Below are 17,568 nucleotides of genomic sequence, written 5' to 3' on the forward strand. Positions count from 1 at the left end.
AAGACAAAAGGGCTCTGGCTGTTGAGTCCTCATTGCTTTTTCTGGGCTCCTGGGAGTGAGTGGTGACAAACGATTTTATACAGGGCTTTTTGCCTTTAGTATCCCGCAACTATGCTGGCATGGTTATTTTGCCTCGGAGTTTTGCTTAATTCAGCCTCCATAAATTTTAGGCAAGTCTGCTGTCCATTTGTCTGTGTGTTCTCATGCTGAATTTGTTTGCACTGTAATATGACTTCTTGCTGTGTACACAGGATAAGGAGTGGCATATGTGATGTGCTGTGACAGGAAATTGCTATTGTTGCTCTTCTGCTGTTGTCCAGGTGCAAGGTCCTGGTCCAAGAGTTGGCTGTGATGTGGCCTTACCAGAGCTCAAGCCTGCTTGTCTTGATGTAAACAAGGCATTTTTAATTTTCCTGCAGTCAGCTTTGTCCTTTGTTATCTGTGTGTGCCACCGTTTTCACCTTGGTTTTGCTGCTGCTTCCAGTAGTGCGTACATTTCCATTCTTACTTCATTCATATCAGCCTTCATATTTCTGTTGCAAGACTCTATACACATGCACTGGAAAATTCAAAGTTATGATCGAGCCCAGTTCCTGACATTGCTGCTGTATGAAGTACTGTAGAACAAATATCTAATCTCAAAATAAAATATGGGTATTTTTACAACAAGAAATTAGTCTTTACAACAGTGGTAACGTACGCTTAATTATTTCAGTCTCTTTCTTTTACAGCCCTGAGACATCCCATAGTTAATTCAATCAGCTCTTGAAGTAGAAGAAATCTAGTTCAGATTCTCTAACGACCTCAATAGAATTCTTTAACAGCACTTTGAAAGTGCACAAAAATTAGACAGGATGTGTTTAGAAGTGTTTTCAACTTAATGTTTCAGTAGGATGGACTTCTAAGGATTCAATTTAAAGAGCAAGTAGTCCTTGCTAACACGGTGTGATGAATCAAGCTGATGAAAATTAAGTTTAAAAAGCAGATCATCTTTTTCTTCTAGTAATTATGTTAGTATACCACAAAAAACTTTCAATTTAATTACCTTTTCGCATAAGAGAAGCCCTTTACGTAAATAGTGTCTGATTGCAGACAGAGAATCTGGTTTTAATTCTCTGCTCATGAGCAACAACTTGAAGGGCCACCGACCACAAGACCTTCCGAACTCAGCACCGCTCTGCTCCGAAGCCTTGCTGTTCCCAAAGCTGGCAAATTCTACACATGTAGCAGTGTTGGCTGAGGGGGGCAAAAAAGCAGAAATTATGAGCCTTCTCCAGCCCATTCTCCTCACCGCTCCCAGGACAGAAAGACCATGGAAATAATACCAAACCCGTTCCGGATAGGGAAGGAACAAGCAGAGGAGTGTTAGAAGCAGGGCTGCACCGCAGACACTGTAGCACTATGGCCTTGCCAGGGAATAGTAACTTGGAAATTTTTGTAGGGTTGTGTTTCCTTAAGGAGAACGTGAATGAAGTAAGGGTCTGCTGCCCGTACTAGGTTGGGTGCTAAATGCTGCTGTCTCACCCCCATGCCTGGTCTGATATGTACCGAGCTCATCAGGGCAAGGATTGGTTCGGAAACAGAAAATGGCTATGGAAAATGCTCCTAAGAAAGTAAATGTTTTCTGTGGATAAGATAAACACAAGGACTGCCTGTGGGGAGGGGAGTGGTGGAAATTAAATAGGGTCATTCATGCGGAAAGCAGAGATGCTGACAGTTTCTCTTAAGTTCTTCAGAAAATCTCTTCCTGTAAAGGATGTCCTGCCTCCGACTTGCTGGTCCAGTTTAGGAGAGGGAGAAAAAGTTACCTGTCATTTAATGATACCTCTTCTGGGAAGGTATTTGCATTGTAGCACTGGTTAGAGCCGAGTACACTGTGAGCAGATTTCTGTCCTGTGCAGCTGTAGCACATCAGGCTGTCAGGCAGCATGAGCAGTAACATCTGCTGCAGAGTGGCTGTGGTGCTTGCTGGAGGGTTTCTCATCTTGGCCACCTCTTTCCGCAGAACATATGCGTAGCAATTGCTGTGGAAAACTGTATCGCCCTCAGTCAAATTTGGTTGAATTTAACCAGCAGGTTAAAATTGTAGTGGAAGAAGTGCTAGGATGGATGTATGACCTCACTGCATCAGTTTAGTGGCTTTTTGAAATGAAGGTAAAGATAGCTAGGGGGAGAGCAGGAAAAGAAGGCGTCCTGTCATAAGAACTGTCTGGAGGGAAGGTGGGAAGGCATCCTTCTGAAAGCTCTGGCACAAAGAGGAGTTTATAGCAGTGGCTGTTACACTTTAAATCTGTTTTGAGCAGCGGGATGTATGGAGATGAACAAGCTTACAGCATTTAGAGTGGGGAGGAAGGAGATGGTTTCCACATCGTCCTGGTGCACTATAAATGGCTCTGGCTGGTGGAGCGGCTGCATGACGCACGAGGCAAGGGAGAGGATGCCAGGGTTGCTATCATTTTGGTTTTGCTCCTTCTCAGGAATGGGTGGCAGCAACCACTTCTGATGGTTTCTAAGGCCTTTTCAGTTCCAGGCCCATATGAACAAAGAAAATAGGCAAATAGGATTTTGGAAGCTCTAAAAACCTAAAAAGCAACCACTTGTTCCTTTAGGAAGGTTTCCAAAACAATGGCTGGCAATAAGAACAAATGATCCAAATATATTTCCAGAAAAAATTCTTAACTGTAGAAGTAAGCCTGGATTTTACTGATCATATGGTATGAATTCAAAATGATGCCCAAACTTTTATAGCTCCCACTGGATTCTTGAGGGTTTTCCCTGTTTGAGATTCTTAAGAGCATCAGGTTGCCAAAATGCTAGTACTGTATATTTGGGCTGGTTAAAGAGCTGTGAGCATTTTTCTCCAGCCTGTTACATAAATATATAATCTGTAGAATTATTTGAAAAATTTAACATTGTTGTCACAGACAATTGACTATAAATTTATTTATAAATGGGGAAAACTAAGCTAAGACTGTCACACAATATATGTTGTAATTTGGGAGGAGATTGGAACCAGTGTTTTCTGGCAGCCACATATTATTCATTGGGATGGTTCTTTTTAATCCATTATCCAATGTTTGCCTCCCATACTTGGTGACAAGTCTGATGTTGCATATTTGCCACCACTCTTGTCCGTATTTTCTGTCCATAACATAAAAAGGAGACATGGCTTTGAACTTCTGTCCGGTTGGATCCTGATTCAGACTGCTTGTATGACTCAGAGCAGGAGACTAAGGTCCAAGTACACAAAAAGATGTGGGTGACAAAACAGGATTTATGGGGAGGAACAGTGACCTGGATTATCACTTTCTAGGGATGATTTATATATGTTTAATAAGCAACCACAGTGACAGATCCCCAACAGGCAGAAGAGAGGAATTTACAGCTACAAAACACTTGCCTGCAAGGATCCGGCAGTCCTAGCCAGGCTACTCAAGCCAAGCTATTGCTATCAGAAAAGTGTTTTCCAGAAAGAGAAAATAGTTAAGAATTCACTAGGGCATTTGTTATGGTTGTGCACTGAAGATGAATGTCTCCCTGATTTTCATTCATTTTCATATTTTTGGTAGTCTAGGATTATCCCCATCGTTTCCTCGAGTGTTCTGGTTAAGACAGTTGGTCCCCACTGAACAGGTTCTCTCTTACGTTTCTTTGTACCAGCTTTCAATATGAACATGCCTGTTAGTTGTTTCTCCATTTCCCCAGTTATCCCCTATGCATCCCTCAGTCAAGAGCAGTGATAGCTGGAGCAATGTTGTCTCTGTTTAGAGTAAGTGATAAGATGTGATGTGTTGTATGTGACCATATTTGTAAGCATTGTAACTGCGTGCAAGGTCTGCTTGCTCCTGACTCTTTTGTTGGTGACATGTTCAAATTAAAAGGATTTTAAATTACATTTTCAATGTGTATGCTTTAACATTTCAAATAGGAAGGTGAAATTCTCCTAGAGGTATGTGGTGATCGAGTCTAATTACTTAGGTAAGCAGCATACAGGGTAACGCCCTTATTTCACACTATTACGATATGTAGCGCGCTGCTTTTGAAATACAGAGGAACATCTCTTACAGTGTTTCCTATCATGACAGTTCCTTGTAACTTTGCCTCCTAATCTTGTCCTACCTGGAGCTGCTGGCACTCAGCTGCAGGCCTTTTCCTTTTAACGTGCCCCCTCTAACAGTCAACCACCACAACTATTTCATGGTATTTTTACATCTGATGATTTTGTTTGTAGCAAACCTCAGTTACTTGCTTCTGGATGTGCCTGATTAGTCATTGTGTCATCTGAGGAAGCTTAGTGAAGTCAATCTGTATAAGGTATTGATGGTGGATGATAAGATTGTAACATTGTAGGATAGGTGTATGCTTTCTTTTGTTTTTCCATAATGTTTGAAAGGTAATATGAATAAAGCAGTGTAGCAGCCCACAGCTGCTGGAATCAGAGTTGTTTGGATGGCACAACATGGTTTGGTGACTGCTGATGGAAAAGCAGTAAGGTGCTTGGTTCCCTTCTCACCTGGAAGTCCTTTGTCTGCAATACCCACCTATGAAGAGGTGCAGTTCCAAACCAAACATTTCTGAGAGTAGGGTATGAGCTACAAACGGAGAGGACGTGCTCTGCTTTTAAGAGGGTTGATTCAAACCGTTTTCCTGTGTAGTGGAGAAACCACAACCTAAGACCATCCCATCAGAGCGCAGCAGGGGTGGAAGGTTACTGTGGAGTGATGCAGGGAGGAAAGTGGAACTGGGTTGTTGGCTGTGAACCTCATTTTAGGTTTTGGCTCAACTTCATGCTGTAAGTGATTGTCATAATAAGATGTGGAAGTCATAGAAGGACTGATGGCTGTTTTGGTGTGGTCACTGCTTCCAGAACTGTGTGGCACCTTCATAGCCAATTCATTATTGCAAGGGGATTTTCTGGAATGCCAGAGATTAACTATTTTGTATTGCTTCATCTGTTAGTGGGTTTGGGAATGGGAATACCCCAAGCAGAGAAACACTGTCGTTTTCTTGTCTGTCATGGGTACCCAGTGACTGGACTTCATTAGATTTCTTTTGAGGTCATAGGCCTCAAACTTCACAAATCTTATGAGGTTCGACTGGTCACGGCCAGCACTGAAGTCTCAGGTTTCTACCTGGGTGTCATGTGTAACACTTGCAATGAATAAGGCTGCTGCTTAGAAATTTTCCTGCTATGATCCCAAAATCACGAAGGCCCAGAATTATATTGCCTGCATTTTTTCCATTTTCATTAAACAGCCATGGTATCTTGCTCAGAGTACTAGTATGGATAGTGAGCCCAGTATAGGATGAGTGTTTTCTACAGGGACACTGATTTAATATACTTCACAGGGAGTTTTGATCCATGCCTACAAAGGTAATGGTAAGTAAATGGAGAAAAATCAAATACAGATGAGAAAATGGAATGTTATATATGGTAAAATAAAGAGACAGACATTGGGTTAATTACATCCAAGAAACATTTCTAACCAAGCTCCAGGATTCCAGAGTGTTAATCTCATCAGTCTGATATTATTATCCAGCTGCCAGCTCCTGGACCCTTACGGAATCACAGAAATTCATGTCAGATACTGAATCAGGTTAGAAATTTAAATTAATTATTGAAATGTAGCTCCACTTTCTTGTTTGAACTTCATTGTAATTTTCTGTACTGAATTACTGACCCACCAAATTCTCTTATAAACAGTTGCCTGTCATTATGCTGCTGAAGTAGTCCAGGTTTTTCCATAAAACCTGAAGATGTATTTATTTTCAGCAGGGATTACCATTCCTGCCAGTGGAATCCCAGTAGTTTTGGTTAATTGTAATATGGCTGTAAGTATGTGATTTCCATGGAAACTAATTTAGTTAAAGGAATTTTTGTCCTTTTCCTTATATTGATGGCTTTGCTTAATGTGGTTGCCAAACACATGTATGGTTTAGAGTAAAACTCGATTAAAATTGGAGTAGATTATTTATACTGAACTGCTCGGTAGGTGTATGTGTGGGTTTTCTGGATGAAGCAGGAACTGCTTGATTGTCTCTCTTGGATTTGTGCTGTTAGCAGATAAGGAAAAACCTCCTCAAACAGGACATGTGCTGTTGACATCTTGCCTTGTTAGACCCTAGCGTTAATAATTTCATAGCAACATCTTAATGCAATACTAATTTAAATTCTTAATCAAATGGTTCCTTAGTCTGTGCAAAATGTCGTTAGGTTTATTTCAGTTTAAGATACTGGGGTTTTAAAGAACTTTTCTTGGAATATTATTCCAGGGTGGGATAATGTTTGTGTGGTATTTCCAGTTCCAAACTTGTAGAGACGGTTTTAGAACTAACCTTATATTTTAAACTTTTCCTGCTTTACTTCCACCCACCCCACCCCCCTTATGAGACTGACAGTTATCAAGCTATGGGTTGGGTTTTTTAAAGTTGCCAGTGTGCCGTGAGCTTGAATTCAGTCTTTACAGAGTTTTTGTCTAAAAATGTCTTCAATGTTTTTTAGGATTTTTGTGGGGGTTTTTGTTGTTGTTGTTTTAAGAAACTATTTGAAAATGCCATATGGGAATGTTAAGCAAGGAATCCAGAGGCAGTACTGTTGGAATACATCTAAGGACTGGAGGATGCATAGTAGTAATATTAAATTAATTTAGCTTATTATTAACTTTCGTTTTAGGAGTTACCTTATTGGCACACCAGAGCAGTTCTTTACTTGTTAGGTACTGGCATATGAGTCTAGTGCCAGGAGTCTGGAGTTTCCTTATTTTTTTAAAAAATACTCTTGTTCCCCTCTCTGATAATTTTTAGATATTATTGAGATCCCTTATGCCTATTGAAGTCAACATAGGCACCTACCTATGCTAGAAAAATGCTGGGTTTGGCTCGGTGTTGGTAGTGCAGCCTCGGTGCACAGTGGGCCCAAGGCAGCAAGGTAACACAGTAAATTGTGTCCAGAAAATGTAGCAATTGGCATTAACTTTAAGACTGTTACCACAAGGTTCATCAGAAGTTACTTTCCCCTGCTGTTGAGCTGGCCTCTATCTAAATAGTCATATCAGCTAAATGATAGAAATTGCTCATCTGATGCAACTGTGTACTATATTTTCAAAAGACAGCGTATAGAGATTTCAAAGTACTACAGGAAATGTCAGTTTGAATTGCTTCACGAGCTACAAGGATGAGAAAACAGCAGAATGGATGGTGGTAACATTGATTTGTAGAGTGCTGTTTAAGAAACATCCAGTATTAATATCAAAAAATCAGTTTTGACAATCCATTTAAACAGTAGGTGTATGTGTTTCTGCGTATACCCCAGGTTTCACTGTATGTTAGCCAAGCGTAACGTGTTTCACGTTTGCAGCTATCACTTCCCTTCCTTAAAGTGCTCTCACATGTTTAACATTTGTCTAGATTAACCCTGTTTCTGATCAAAACCTCTTTTATAATAAGAATGGTCGAGCATAGTGTTGGGAGTGATAGCATGCTGCTGACCTGCATAATGACAATAAAATAAAATCCGTGTTCTGAGCGTGTTACCTTTTCACTACCTTCCTTGTGGGGCCCATTTTTTTGCTCACTAGCTGATTGCTCAGTGAAGACTTCTGCTGAGATGTCTGCAGAGAGATGAAAGCCTTTTTCCCTGATCTTTTATTCTTAACTTAGAACTGAGTAAAGTGTATTAGTAGTCTAATTATGCCTTCTAGACAATTTATATGAATGTAAAGATACAGAATATGACAGAAACATATTAGTAGATGTATAAATCATATTATACTTGTATTCAGAATCTGACTGCAAACGTGAATAGCTTTTGAACATACAATTATTTATTATTTATAATGTGATGCACAATTTTTTGTCTTTCCAGGTATGGCATGAACTGCCTCATTCAGTTTGAGGATTTTGCTAATGCTAATGCATTCCGCCTCCTGCACAAGTACCGTAACAAGTATTGCACTTTCAATGACGACATTCAAGGTAACAGACTCTTTCTCTTCTCTTCTCTTCATTTTTGTGATGCTGACAAGCCAGAAAAATTAGCCTGAATTCATGTACCAGAGGGAGAAAAATGTATCAGCTTTCCTGTGATGCTTGGAGGTGTTCAGTACTGGTCACATTTTGCTTTGGGTTTCCTCAGCTTGGGTTTCTGGTGAGCTGTGTTTGCTCCTGGTGTCTCCCCTCTCATTATGCTTCATGCTTTGTTTAGATGTTCACTCTTCAGGGGTTTTTTAATAGTTTAGTGTGTGAATGGCTTTCTCATATAAATTATTAACTTCAGATCGTTGGGCAAATGTCAAAGCTCAAGCCTGGACTGTACTTCCCTCAGTTTTTATGTCACTTCAGTGACAACTGCTTCACTGTTCCTCCATGCAGCAGAGCTTGCTTGATAAATGTCAGTCTGTATTTCAGTTCTTAAACTGACAACTCGGTTAAATATCCTTCTAATTTTCCTTGCAGTCTCAGGGCTGCTTTCAATTTTAGAGGGAAATTATCCCCCTGACTCTACTTTCCCATCGGAATAATTTGTAGCAGCTGGCAAAAGGAAAAGATCTAGGATGGGAAACGTCAGCAAGGGGGATTCCCCCAGTGATCAGTCTAGATGGGCATCGTGTCCCTTCCCTCCTGAAAGTAAAGACAGGCAAGGCTGAAGTGGCAGATGCTGCTGCTTGGGTTGCCTTATTTCATGTCAGGAAAACAGCACTGGAAAATAACTTTCTCTAGGGCAGTAGGCTCCAATCCGTGAGAGGAGACTGAAGTCAGACAACCTGCTGGAGAGAGGTACTCAAGGAGGGCCCTGGGCACCCATCTGCCTCTTACCGCCTCATGTGTCCTTGGGTAGATGGAGGTCCTCAGCAGTGACAGGATCAAAAATGGGAGTTTGCCGTGACACTTTAAGCCAAGTGTTAGGAGCTTGAGTTTTCCAGAAAGTCATTCTTGAGTCATTCTTGGAACCTAGGTCTTATTTCAGGGACTCAGCACATAGTGGTGGATTCAAATAGCCCTCATCTTTCTGCTGTTTAGGGATTTGGCTAGCCATATGAAATTGAAAGAAATGTTTAATAAGTTTCATGGAAGGGTTTGTGTCTTTTTTCACTGCCTTCAGTTATTCAGAAAAAGGCTTCCTATATATCTTAGTGATGCAATGAGGAGGACCTTTAAGTACCTCAGATCTAAAAAACCTGTAATGTATAATCCTGACTCCTGCCAGACACTATAAAAGATAAAGAAAATATGGCAAGCTGAATACCCGTTTGCAGGTAGTAACTTGGAAAATGCAGTTGCCTTCTGTTAGCTCGCACCTATTTGCAGGGCGTCGGCACGTCCCTAACACCATTGCAGAACATTTGGAAAAAAGTGTCTGCCAAAACACTGATCTTATAAAACCACTAAAGGTTGGCCGTTAAGGGTCACCTATAGATGTATTTAAGAATTTCTGGAAACAGTTTTGTCTCCATCCCTGCTACAGCATGGTCACATCCTTTACTTTGTAACGTTTTCTATGTCCCCGCTCTGTACTCAAGGAATTAGGAACAAGGGCAAACAGGGTTATTACCAACTGCTATAAATCTGTATTGGAATAATAAAATTGCTCTTATTTTATCATTCTAGAAAGTGTCTTGGGTTTTGGATGGGTGGTGAATTTTTTCTCTCTGCAATTATGAGAATTTCTTCATATTTATATTTTCAAATATGTTTTTACAAACACAATAACAATAGTGTCACTTTAGGGAAAAATTATTCACTTCTTTCCTTGGATTCTTCTTTAGTTTTATTCTGATGACAAATCACCTTGCTGCTTTGTTGTTTTTTTTTTTTTCCCTCTGTGAAACATATAGAATGTGATTCTTGGAAATAAATATCAGTGAAAGCCTTGGGTTCAAAACAAATGCTTTTGTCTGGTTCTCCCTAATTATTAAGGAGCATTTTCCAAAATTGGGGTTTTTTAATCATAATTTCCTCTATGGGAGAAATATTAATTAATATCATAATGTCAAGCTTCACAACATTTAGAAATACCTGAATTAGATCAGGTTGATAGCTTTGCTCATCTCCAATATATTTAGGAAGAAGGAGTCCTAAGAACAGGGTGGAATTTTCTTCGAGATATGAGATGTGGGTGTTTTTTTCTCTCCAACCTCTGCCTGGGAATGGACCAATGCCAGAAGAAGAACAGGGGCTTGTGTTGCCAAAGCAAGCTGTTTATCAGGGTGGAAGATGTTTTCTTCTTGATGACCCCTGGAAGGAGGCAGGGTTGCAATTCACAGTTTGAGAGGCTGCAAATTCCCTTGGAAAAACTATCCTGTTCCCTTCCCTGCTGCGGGGATATTGAACAAATCTCTTATGATCGGTTAAAGAAGTCCTAGGTACAAGTCCAGGATTGTAGTGTCCGAAATTCTGTCCTCTGGTGGAGTCAGCTCTGGTGGTACCTGCCTGCCCCTCATCAGAGCCAGCTGGGGCAGAGCAGGGTGCTGTACCGCTCCCTTTCCACCCCACCTTGGTTTTGGTGTGCCTGCTGAAAATGTTTTCACTGCTTGAGTACAGTCAGGGGCTTAAGGCATGCTTGCGCATCTTGGGAGCCGTGCATTTGTTTTATGTGGGTCTCTCAGTGCTTATCATGTGGTAGCTGGTTGTAGTCATTGCTGACGTGGATAAATCTGAAATAGCGGCATAGATTTCTCTAGCCTTGCTGCCTCTATGCAGGTCAATTATTTCAATTTTTGATTTTTGCCTTTTGATTTTTTTCCCCACACCTGTACTTCAAAATTGTCTCAACTGACAATGACAAACTTCTGCAGCATAAGCCAATCTACACAAAATAAGTGTTTCTCTATGCAGTATAATACTGTTTTTATTCTGGTGCAGGGGTCCTCGAACTTTTTAACCAGGGGGCCGGCGCGGATGAAGTGGCAGGAGGCCATCTGCGGCTGCTTGGTTCCCCCCCCAACCCCCGGCGGGGGGGTCTGTAAATACCGGGGGCCGGATTGAGGACCCTGGGGGGCCGTACCCGGCCCGCGGGCCATAGTTTGAGGACCCCTGTTCTAGTGTAATAGTTCTTATTTCACTGTGCCCGCAGTTGCAATGCTTTCACCCATTATGGAGACAAAGCCTGTATTTTATGCCAACAAAAATATTTACATGGAGAGATTGCATTGGATTGGAATTAACCTTGGTATCCATCATGACCTTAGATGTCATTAGATTTTAACAGCTGTACTGTTTAATTGCATCAAAATTTTATCAAAAGAAACAGACCTAAAATAAAAATACAGAGCACACATAATTTAAGATGATTATTATTCCATCTTACTTGCGTGGTTTGATTTAAAATATATGCTAAATGTTCAGCAGGCTGCCATTTGAATAATTAGGAAAATTATACCTGGAAGTTATGTTATAACCAATTTAACGTTAAGTCAGCACAGTTCCCAGAAATCAGAATTTCTCTGTCAAAAGCATTCTCCTTTTCAAGATTTAATTATTTTTAACATTGACATTGGAAATGATACATTTGGTACCTGGAAATTCCAGTTCTTGAAAGTCAAGTCGTAAAGAAGGTTTGCGGTTTGTTGTTGTGGTTGTGATGGGCACGGGGCTTCCAGTTCTTTCTCTGGCCAAGAATTTGGAAAATGCAAAGTTGAATGACATGTAATGGCTCATATGTTGATATCATATATCTCAAATTCTGATACTATGTGCAAACTGTAGAAAACTTCTTTCATAATACGGAGTGACATTTGCTTCCAGGTGAACAGACACTGGGATTTTAAAAATAAAGTAATAAGAAAAATTCTATTGTGACATATACTGTAGGGTTATGTGAAGTACATGTTTTTTGCAGTACATTGAGGATATCACCTCTCTTACTCAGGGGTAAATTTACATTGAAGTCAGTATGCTTTCAAGTAAATTCCCCCCTGGAGCTTTTGCATATTTTCCAGGTATCTATACAAGTATGTGTATTTATGGGTTAAAAAAAGAAATCCATTCTCTCCACGTTCCTGGGCAACCAGCTCCAGGTGGCCCAGCTTGAGCAGGGGGGTTGGTTGCATCAGATGACCTCTGAGCCTCAGCCACCTTGCGCTTCAGGGGCTCCGTATCCCTTTCCAAATACACCGAAGGGTTGCTCTTTTAGCAGGGCTCCAGTTCTCCTTCACCGGAGCCTTTCCCCTTCTGCACTGCCTGCCTGCTGCAGCTGCAGAGCAGGGCAGTGCACGTGCAGAGCTTTGAAAAGCCAGTTCACGGCCAGGAGAAAAAAAGCCAGTGCTATTGAACTGCCCACAGCCACAGTACTGGCCTCACTGGCAACCAGGATTACACCTTTTAGATATGATCTTTACGCTCACCTTTTATCGCCACTAAGTATAGGAGAGGGGAATGGATTTATGTTTATCCTGGCACTCTATGCGGTGTTATTTGGCAGGCTGGCTGTGTCAACATGTGATTTCTATTATGCTGTGTATTGAGAAATATGGATTTTATTTTTAACACTTCCTAAACTTTTAGTCCAGAATGAATACTTCAGACTTTAGGATGTGCTGCAGAAATTCCTCTCCCTTTCTTGTTTTCTAGCATGTTAAGATGAGGTAGGGAAAATGACATAAAGGAACTATTCATACTTGATTACAAATTTTTAGTTTTTAAAACTTTAAATAATGGACAAATGCTTCGGTGCCCTAAGCCATTTCTTGCTAATTTAAATTAAGCTACATCCAATAAAAATGAAGTTCTTATTCCTCGTGTTTTGAGGCTTTTTTCTCCCTTTTTTCATTAATTGTGGCATCTGCTGAAAGAAGACTCTGTGCTCCAAAGCATTTATAATGTGCCAACCCCAAAAGGCCGTGTTCTCTAGGATTTCCTTTGACATATTCATGCTCACTTGTGCAGTTTACAGTAACAAGTAAGGCTAAAGAATCTTGGACAGAAAGCAAAGACTTGATAAAGAATAGTGTCCTTTGAAATTTTACATCTACCATATTTTTACAAGATATGACTCACCTTCCTGGAAAACTATAACGAAGTGTTTGCTGCCATAGCAGTTGACACCACTTTAGAAAATATCCTTTGTTAAACTTGCCATGGTTATTCTTGTAGAAATTTGGGGGAAATGGAATCGGTTTTCAAAATCGTATCTGCGAACAATGTCTTATCTTATTCTGCACACAAGGGATTTAACCTGTGCTCTGTGGGAGAGGGAAGCGAAGCCATTTCTCTCCTTCCTATAGTGATGACAGTCGGAAAAGCAGCGAACTTCTGTTTCTGCTTCGTAATGACCGTAAGAAGTGGTTAGGCTTTGGCAGACGGATGTGAATTGCATTTTGATTCTTTTCAAAAACGCAAGTCAGTATTCAGGGTGAAATTTAAGGTCATGCTGTTAGTCAGAGCAGTTCCGGTTAAACAGATCTGCTATTCACACTGCCGGTGCCCCCCTTTCAATAGGAAGGAATAAGGGAAGCTGCTGACGAGGAGTGATGACAGCCACTGCCAGCAGCAGTGATAGTGGGTTCAGTAATCTAATAAACTGAGTTATTATGCTTTTTAGAGTCAAATGGCTGAATAAAACTGATGTGGAGGTTTTTTAAAATACCATTTTTAGAGCAGTTCTTCTGTGCAAATCATGATTCGTGAGGAATGTGTTATTTAAGCCTTTATATATTGCTATTATAACCTTTGTTATGAATTACCCTTATAATGAGCATACAGGTAGTGATAACTCACATCCTGTGTAAATAATCAATGCAAAATGTTACTGACATTCAATGTATCTCTTTTCTTTTTCCTTAAAACAGAAGACAGTATTGTAATAGAATTAGTAAAGATATCCCAACTGGTAATACTTAATTGTAGTCCATTTTTCTGGCTAACAAGCTTAGCAACAGTACATCAGCCACGAAGATAAGCAGGATCCCACCGTTCCCACCCGTTATAAGTTTACGGTGTTTCATTTTATCTCTCTTGCCAGAAAGCAGCTTGAAGAGCAGCTTTCCTGGCTCTTTGAGAAGTCCTTTGATGAGGACAGGGTGCTGCGGTGGCCACAACTTCTGTCTTCAACGACTAGAAGCAGGACCTTACAGTGCTCCAGCTCAGCTTTCTTTTTCAGACCAGCTGGATGGTCTTAGGAATGAGCCATGTAGGCTTCCTCCTCCCCTGCAAGCACAGCTGCGTAATATAAAATAGAAGAAAGAATTTGGCATCCAACGAGAGGATGGGATTTTTTTATTGCTGGTTATGAGGAGCGTTTGGTAGAGTACCAAGGGAAACTGAGAGCGCAGTCTGACTTCTCTCTTTTGCCATTTTTGGCCTTTGCCAGTTTGGCACTTGCCAGAGGAAGACTTAATTGCATCTGGGAAAGAAACAAGCTAGCTCTTGGATACTGTGGGGTGGAAGTGTCTCAGCCCAGCAGTTGTTGTTCCCAAAGCTGTGTTGGAGAGGAACCATTTTTTAGAATTTTTTTATTTAGTAATGAGGGAGAAGAGAGCAGATGATCTCACCTCTCAGAACAAGTCATAAAAATGACTAAATAACTAAAAATGACAAATTTGTATGGTCCCAACATTAAGTGAGCTGAGAACAAGGTGGCCTGTATTTCTGGTGATTGAAAGGAAAAGTCATAATCAAAAGCACGTAACAAACTTTTTACTTCTAAAGACATGTGTTTGAACTGTTTGGGTAGACTTACCTCAAAAAGTTACTTTCTAAGGGGCCTTCTAACTCTAATATGTGTTTTTAAATTTTACTAAGGTTTACTATTTATTTTTTTAAAAGTGACTATTCATGAAATTCAGATGATCCTACCTATAAACCACAGTTTCAAGCCCAGCCTTCAAGACCGAAACGATGTCTTTTAAGGAGAGGTTTACCCAGTACCAGGCTGCTTACTATTTCCATTCTTTTAGTTCCTTAGCTACATGTGTGTGAAACTTAATGGTCTGTGTACCTGCAATCTAAATACCTATTTTGAGCATGTCCTTGAGGTTAATGTAATGATTACTGTTACCTCAGCTTTAAACTTTGCCTGGCTTATGAAAGTAGACTTTGTGAATAGCGAAAGTACATCCTTCAGGGGAGCTGCATGTTGAGGGCAAATGTCCGATGTGCATAGTCTGGGTCAAGTCTTCTGGGGGGCCGGCCGTACCTATTTCACACTTTTTCTGAAGGAAAAATTCGTAGCAATGTGGAATCTCCTCTCAAGAGCCACTGGGTGGCTTGTAGACAGTTGCAGTTAGGGCTGCGGTGATCAGGAACGGGAGCAGCAGATGTCCTTCCTGCAAGTTCTTGTGGGTTTCTCAAAATCATTTATGGCTTCATCTTTGGTTTCCTTGGGTTAGTCAATGGCAGCTGCTGCCTGGAGAAGGAAGAATTTGGTTCTTACTTCCAGAACTGAACAAGGGGGACATCTTAGGGCCTGTGTTTTTCTCCCTGTTGTTCAACTCTCTCCAAATCAAATAGTCATCATTAATCTTCAGAGACTGTCGAAACCCATTTTTCCACTTTCAGTACCTAGTTGTTAGTGGCTGAAACAGTTTTTTCAGTCCTGATGAAACCAGTGCTGCCTGCTATTGGTTCTTGGGAATCTCCTCTAGTAAGACACATGGAGCACAAATTTTCTGCTGGCATGATCTGCCACACTGCCATATTCCCCATCCACAGGATGTCTTTATGGGTTCTGTGAACTTGTTGAAAACTGATGCACTTTCTTAGTTTTTTTTCCCCTGGTATTTAGTGGATCCAAGTTCCTTGCAGGAATAAGGACTCTTGACTGTCTTTTTTCAGTCCACCTTGTGCCTGGGCTTTAGTGACAATGATCATTCGTGAAAAATACAAGCTTGTTACCTGAAGTCAGTAATCCATGGAAGAAGGCCTTCCCCCCTCCAGTAGGCTTTTCTGGGGGGGAGTTAACTGGTCTTTGGATCAGAAGAGCCAGATATCAGGTCCTGGTTGCTAAATACTTCAGCCTGACAGAAGCTGACAGCTAGACTCAGCAGTGCTAATGATTAAGCTGCAGTGTTGTGTATAGATTTGGGTGCTGCAATTCAAGAAAGTTAAGAAACAAATGGATAAAGTCCAGAAGAGAGAAATAAGTGCTAAGTGTTTTAGAAAACATGACTTTCTGAAAAAAAGTGGAAGATATGGGATTGTTTCACATAAGGAAAGCAGGTTGGACATCATTAGCCACCATTAACTCTCTGAAGTGCCTTCCCCTGGTTTTGCTCCATGTTCAACAGGCAGATGAATCCACAGTCTAACATGTTTTTTTTTTTTTCATTAGTATTGTCAGTGTGCCTGTTGCTGCAAAGGCGTGTAATGGTAGATATCATCCCTGCCATGGGAACTCATTCTTAATAAAACTTTATTTGCTAACTAAAGAAGTGGAATCTCATTTGATTCTCGTTGAAACTGAAAAAGAACATGAAACAGAATCAACCCCATAAATATGCATGAGTTGGTACTCAGAAATACTGAGTGGTCTGTTGGCTCATTTTGTTGCTTGTTTTTTAATCTGTATCGGTATGACATTATAACAAGATGTAGATAATATACATCTTGTTGCAAAGGGAAAAGAACAGGTTTTCCAGTGGTAGGAAACAAGAGGCCAAAACAGAAGAAGGAAAAAACCCAAAAAACATTTAGATTTGAAGTTTTCTACAAAAAATATATTGAAGTGCTGGAATAGCTTGCTGAGGAGATCATAGGAGTGTTCAAAAGAAGATGGTAGGAACAAGTTAGGCAAAGGTCTGCCAGAAATCACAGATGTATGGTTGATCCTGCCATTGGGAACAGGTTTGAGTTAGACGCCTGCTTGAGATCCCTCTTTTGCTCTACTTTTTTGCCCTACTTTTTATTAATAGGTGTTTCTCCTGATGAGGACCAAAATCTTTCCATTCAAAGGCAGACAAGTATCTTAACCTTTGTGGTTCTGATTTGGAGAAGAAAGGCCTCCACAGGCTAAATCATAAAACTAAATCATAGGACCATAGAGTGGTTTGGGTTGCAAAGGACCTTAAAGATCATCTGGTTCCAACCCCCCTGCCTTTTCCCCCACTGTGGCATAACTGAAAGACAGAGTTAAAAGGTACTTCCAGTGTTTTAGGTGCTAGTATGCTGGAACCCATTTCACAGTGAACTTGAGTCCTGAGGGCTTTCAGAGGCAGTAGGGTAGTTGGTGTCTTAAATAAGCTGGACTTACTCTTTCAGCTAGCTTAGCCTCTCTGTAAATGTTCACAGTTTGCTCTTCTACTCTGACAACATCCCCATGAGAAATAAAGTTTTATTTTACTCTTGTATTTTAATGTATTTGAAGTATATCTATTCAAGAAATTAGACCAGGATTTTAATTTTCAGTATCTGGAGTCCTTCAAAATACTTCTGTCTGGGCTCTCACACCTTTTCCTTCTGAAAAGGGTCATAACCAAAATTTTTTTTAATAGTTCAAATGTCCCACCCATTATGGCCATCCAGTAGAATCGATCAATCATATTTTACTTAATGTTACTCTGAAGATATCCCCAGTTGCATTTAACTTACATAAGAATAAAATAGAACAACTGCACTGAACTCTTTGTTACTGCCATA

General features: G+C 40.5%; 1 protein-coding gene across 1 annotated transcript in view; it reads left to right on the forward strand.

The window, feature by feature from the left end:
- The window catches only part of ME1 (malic enzyme 1), a 185,283-nt gene that overhangs the window by 137,115 nt on the left and 30,600 nt on the right, over positions 1–17,568 (forward strand). The window contains exon 7 of the mRNA XM_056343876.1: positions 7,865–7,974. Within this exon, the coding sequence (XP_056199851.1) occupies positions 7,865–7,974 (110 nt within the window). The remainder of the gene's footprint in view (positions 1–7,864; positions 7,975–17,568) is intronic.

Source organism: Falco biarmicus, chromosome 6 (genome assembly GCF_023638135.1).
Source record: "Falco biarmicus isolate bFalBia1 chromosome 6, bFalBia1.pri, whole genome shotgun sequence".
Taxonomy (NCBI): Eukaryota; Metazoa; Chordata; class Aves; order Falconiformes; family Falconidae; genus Falco; species Falco biarmicus.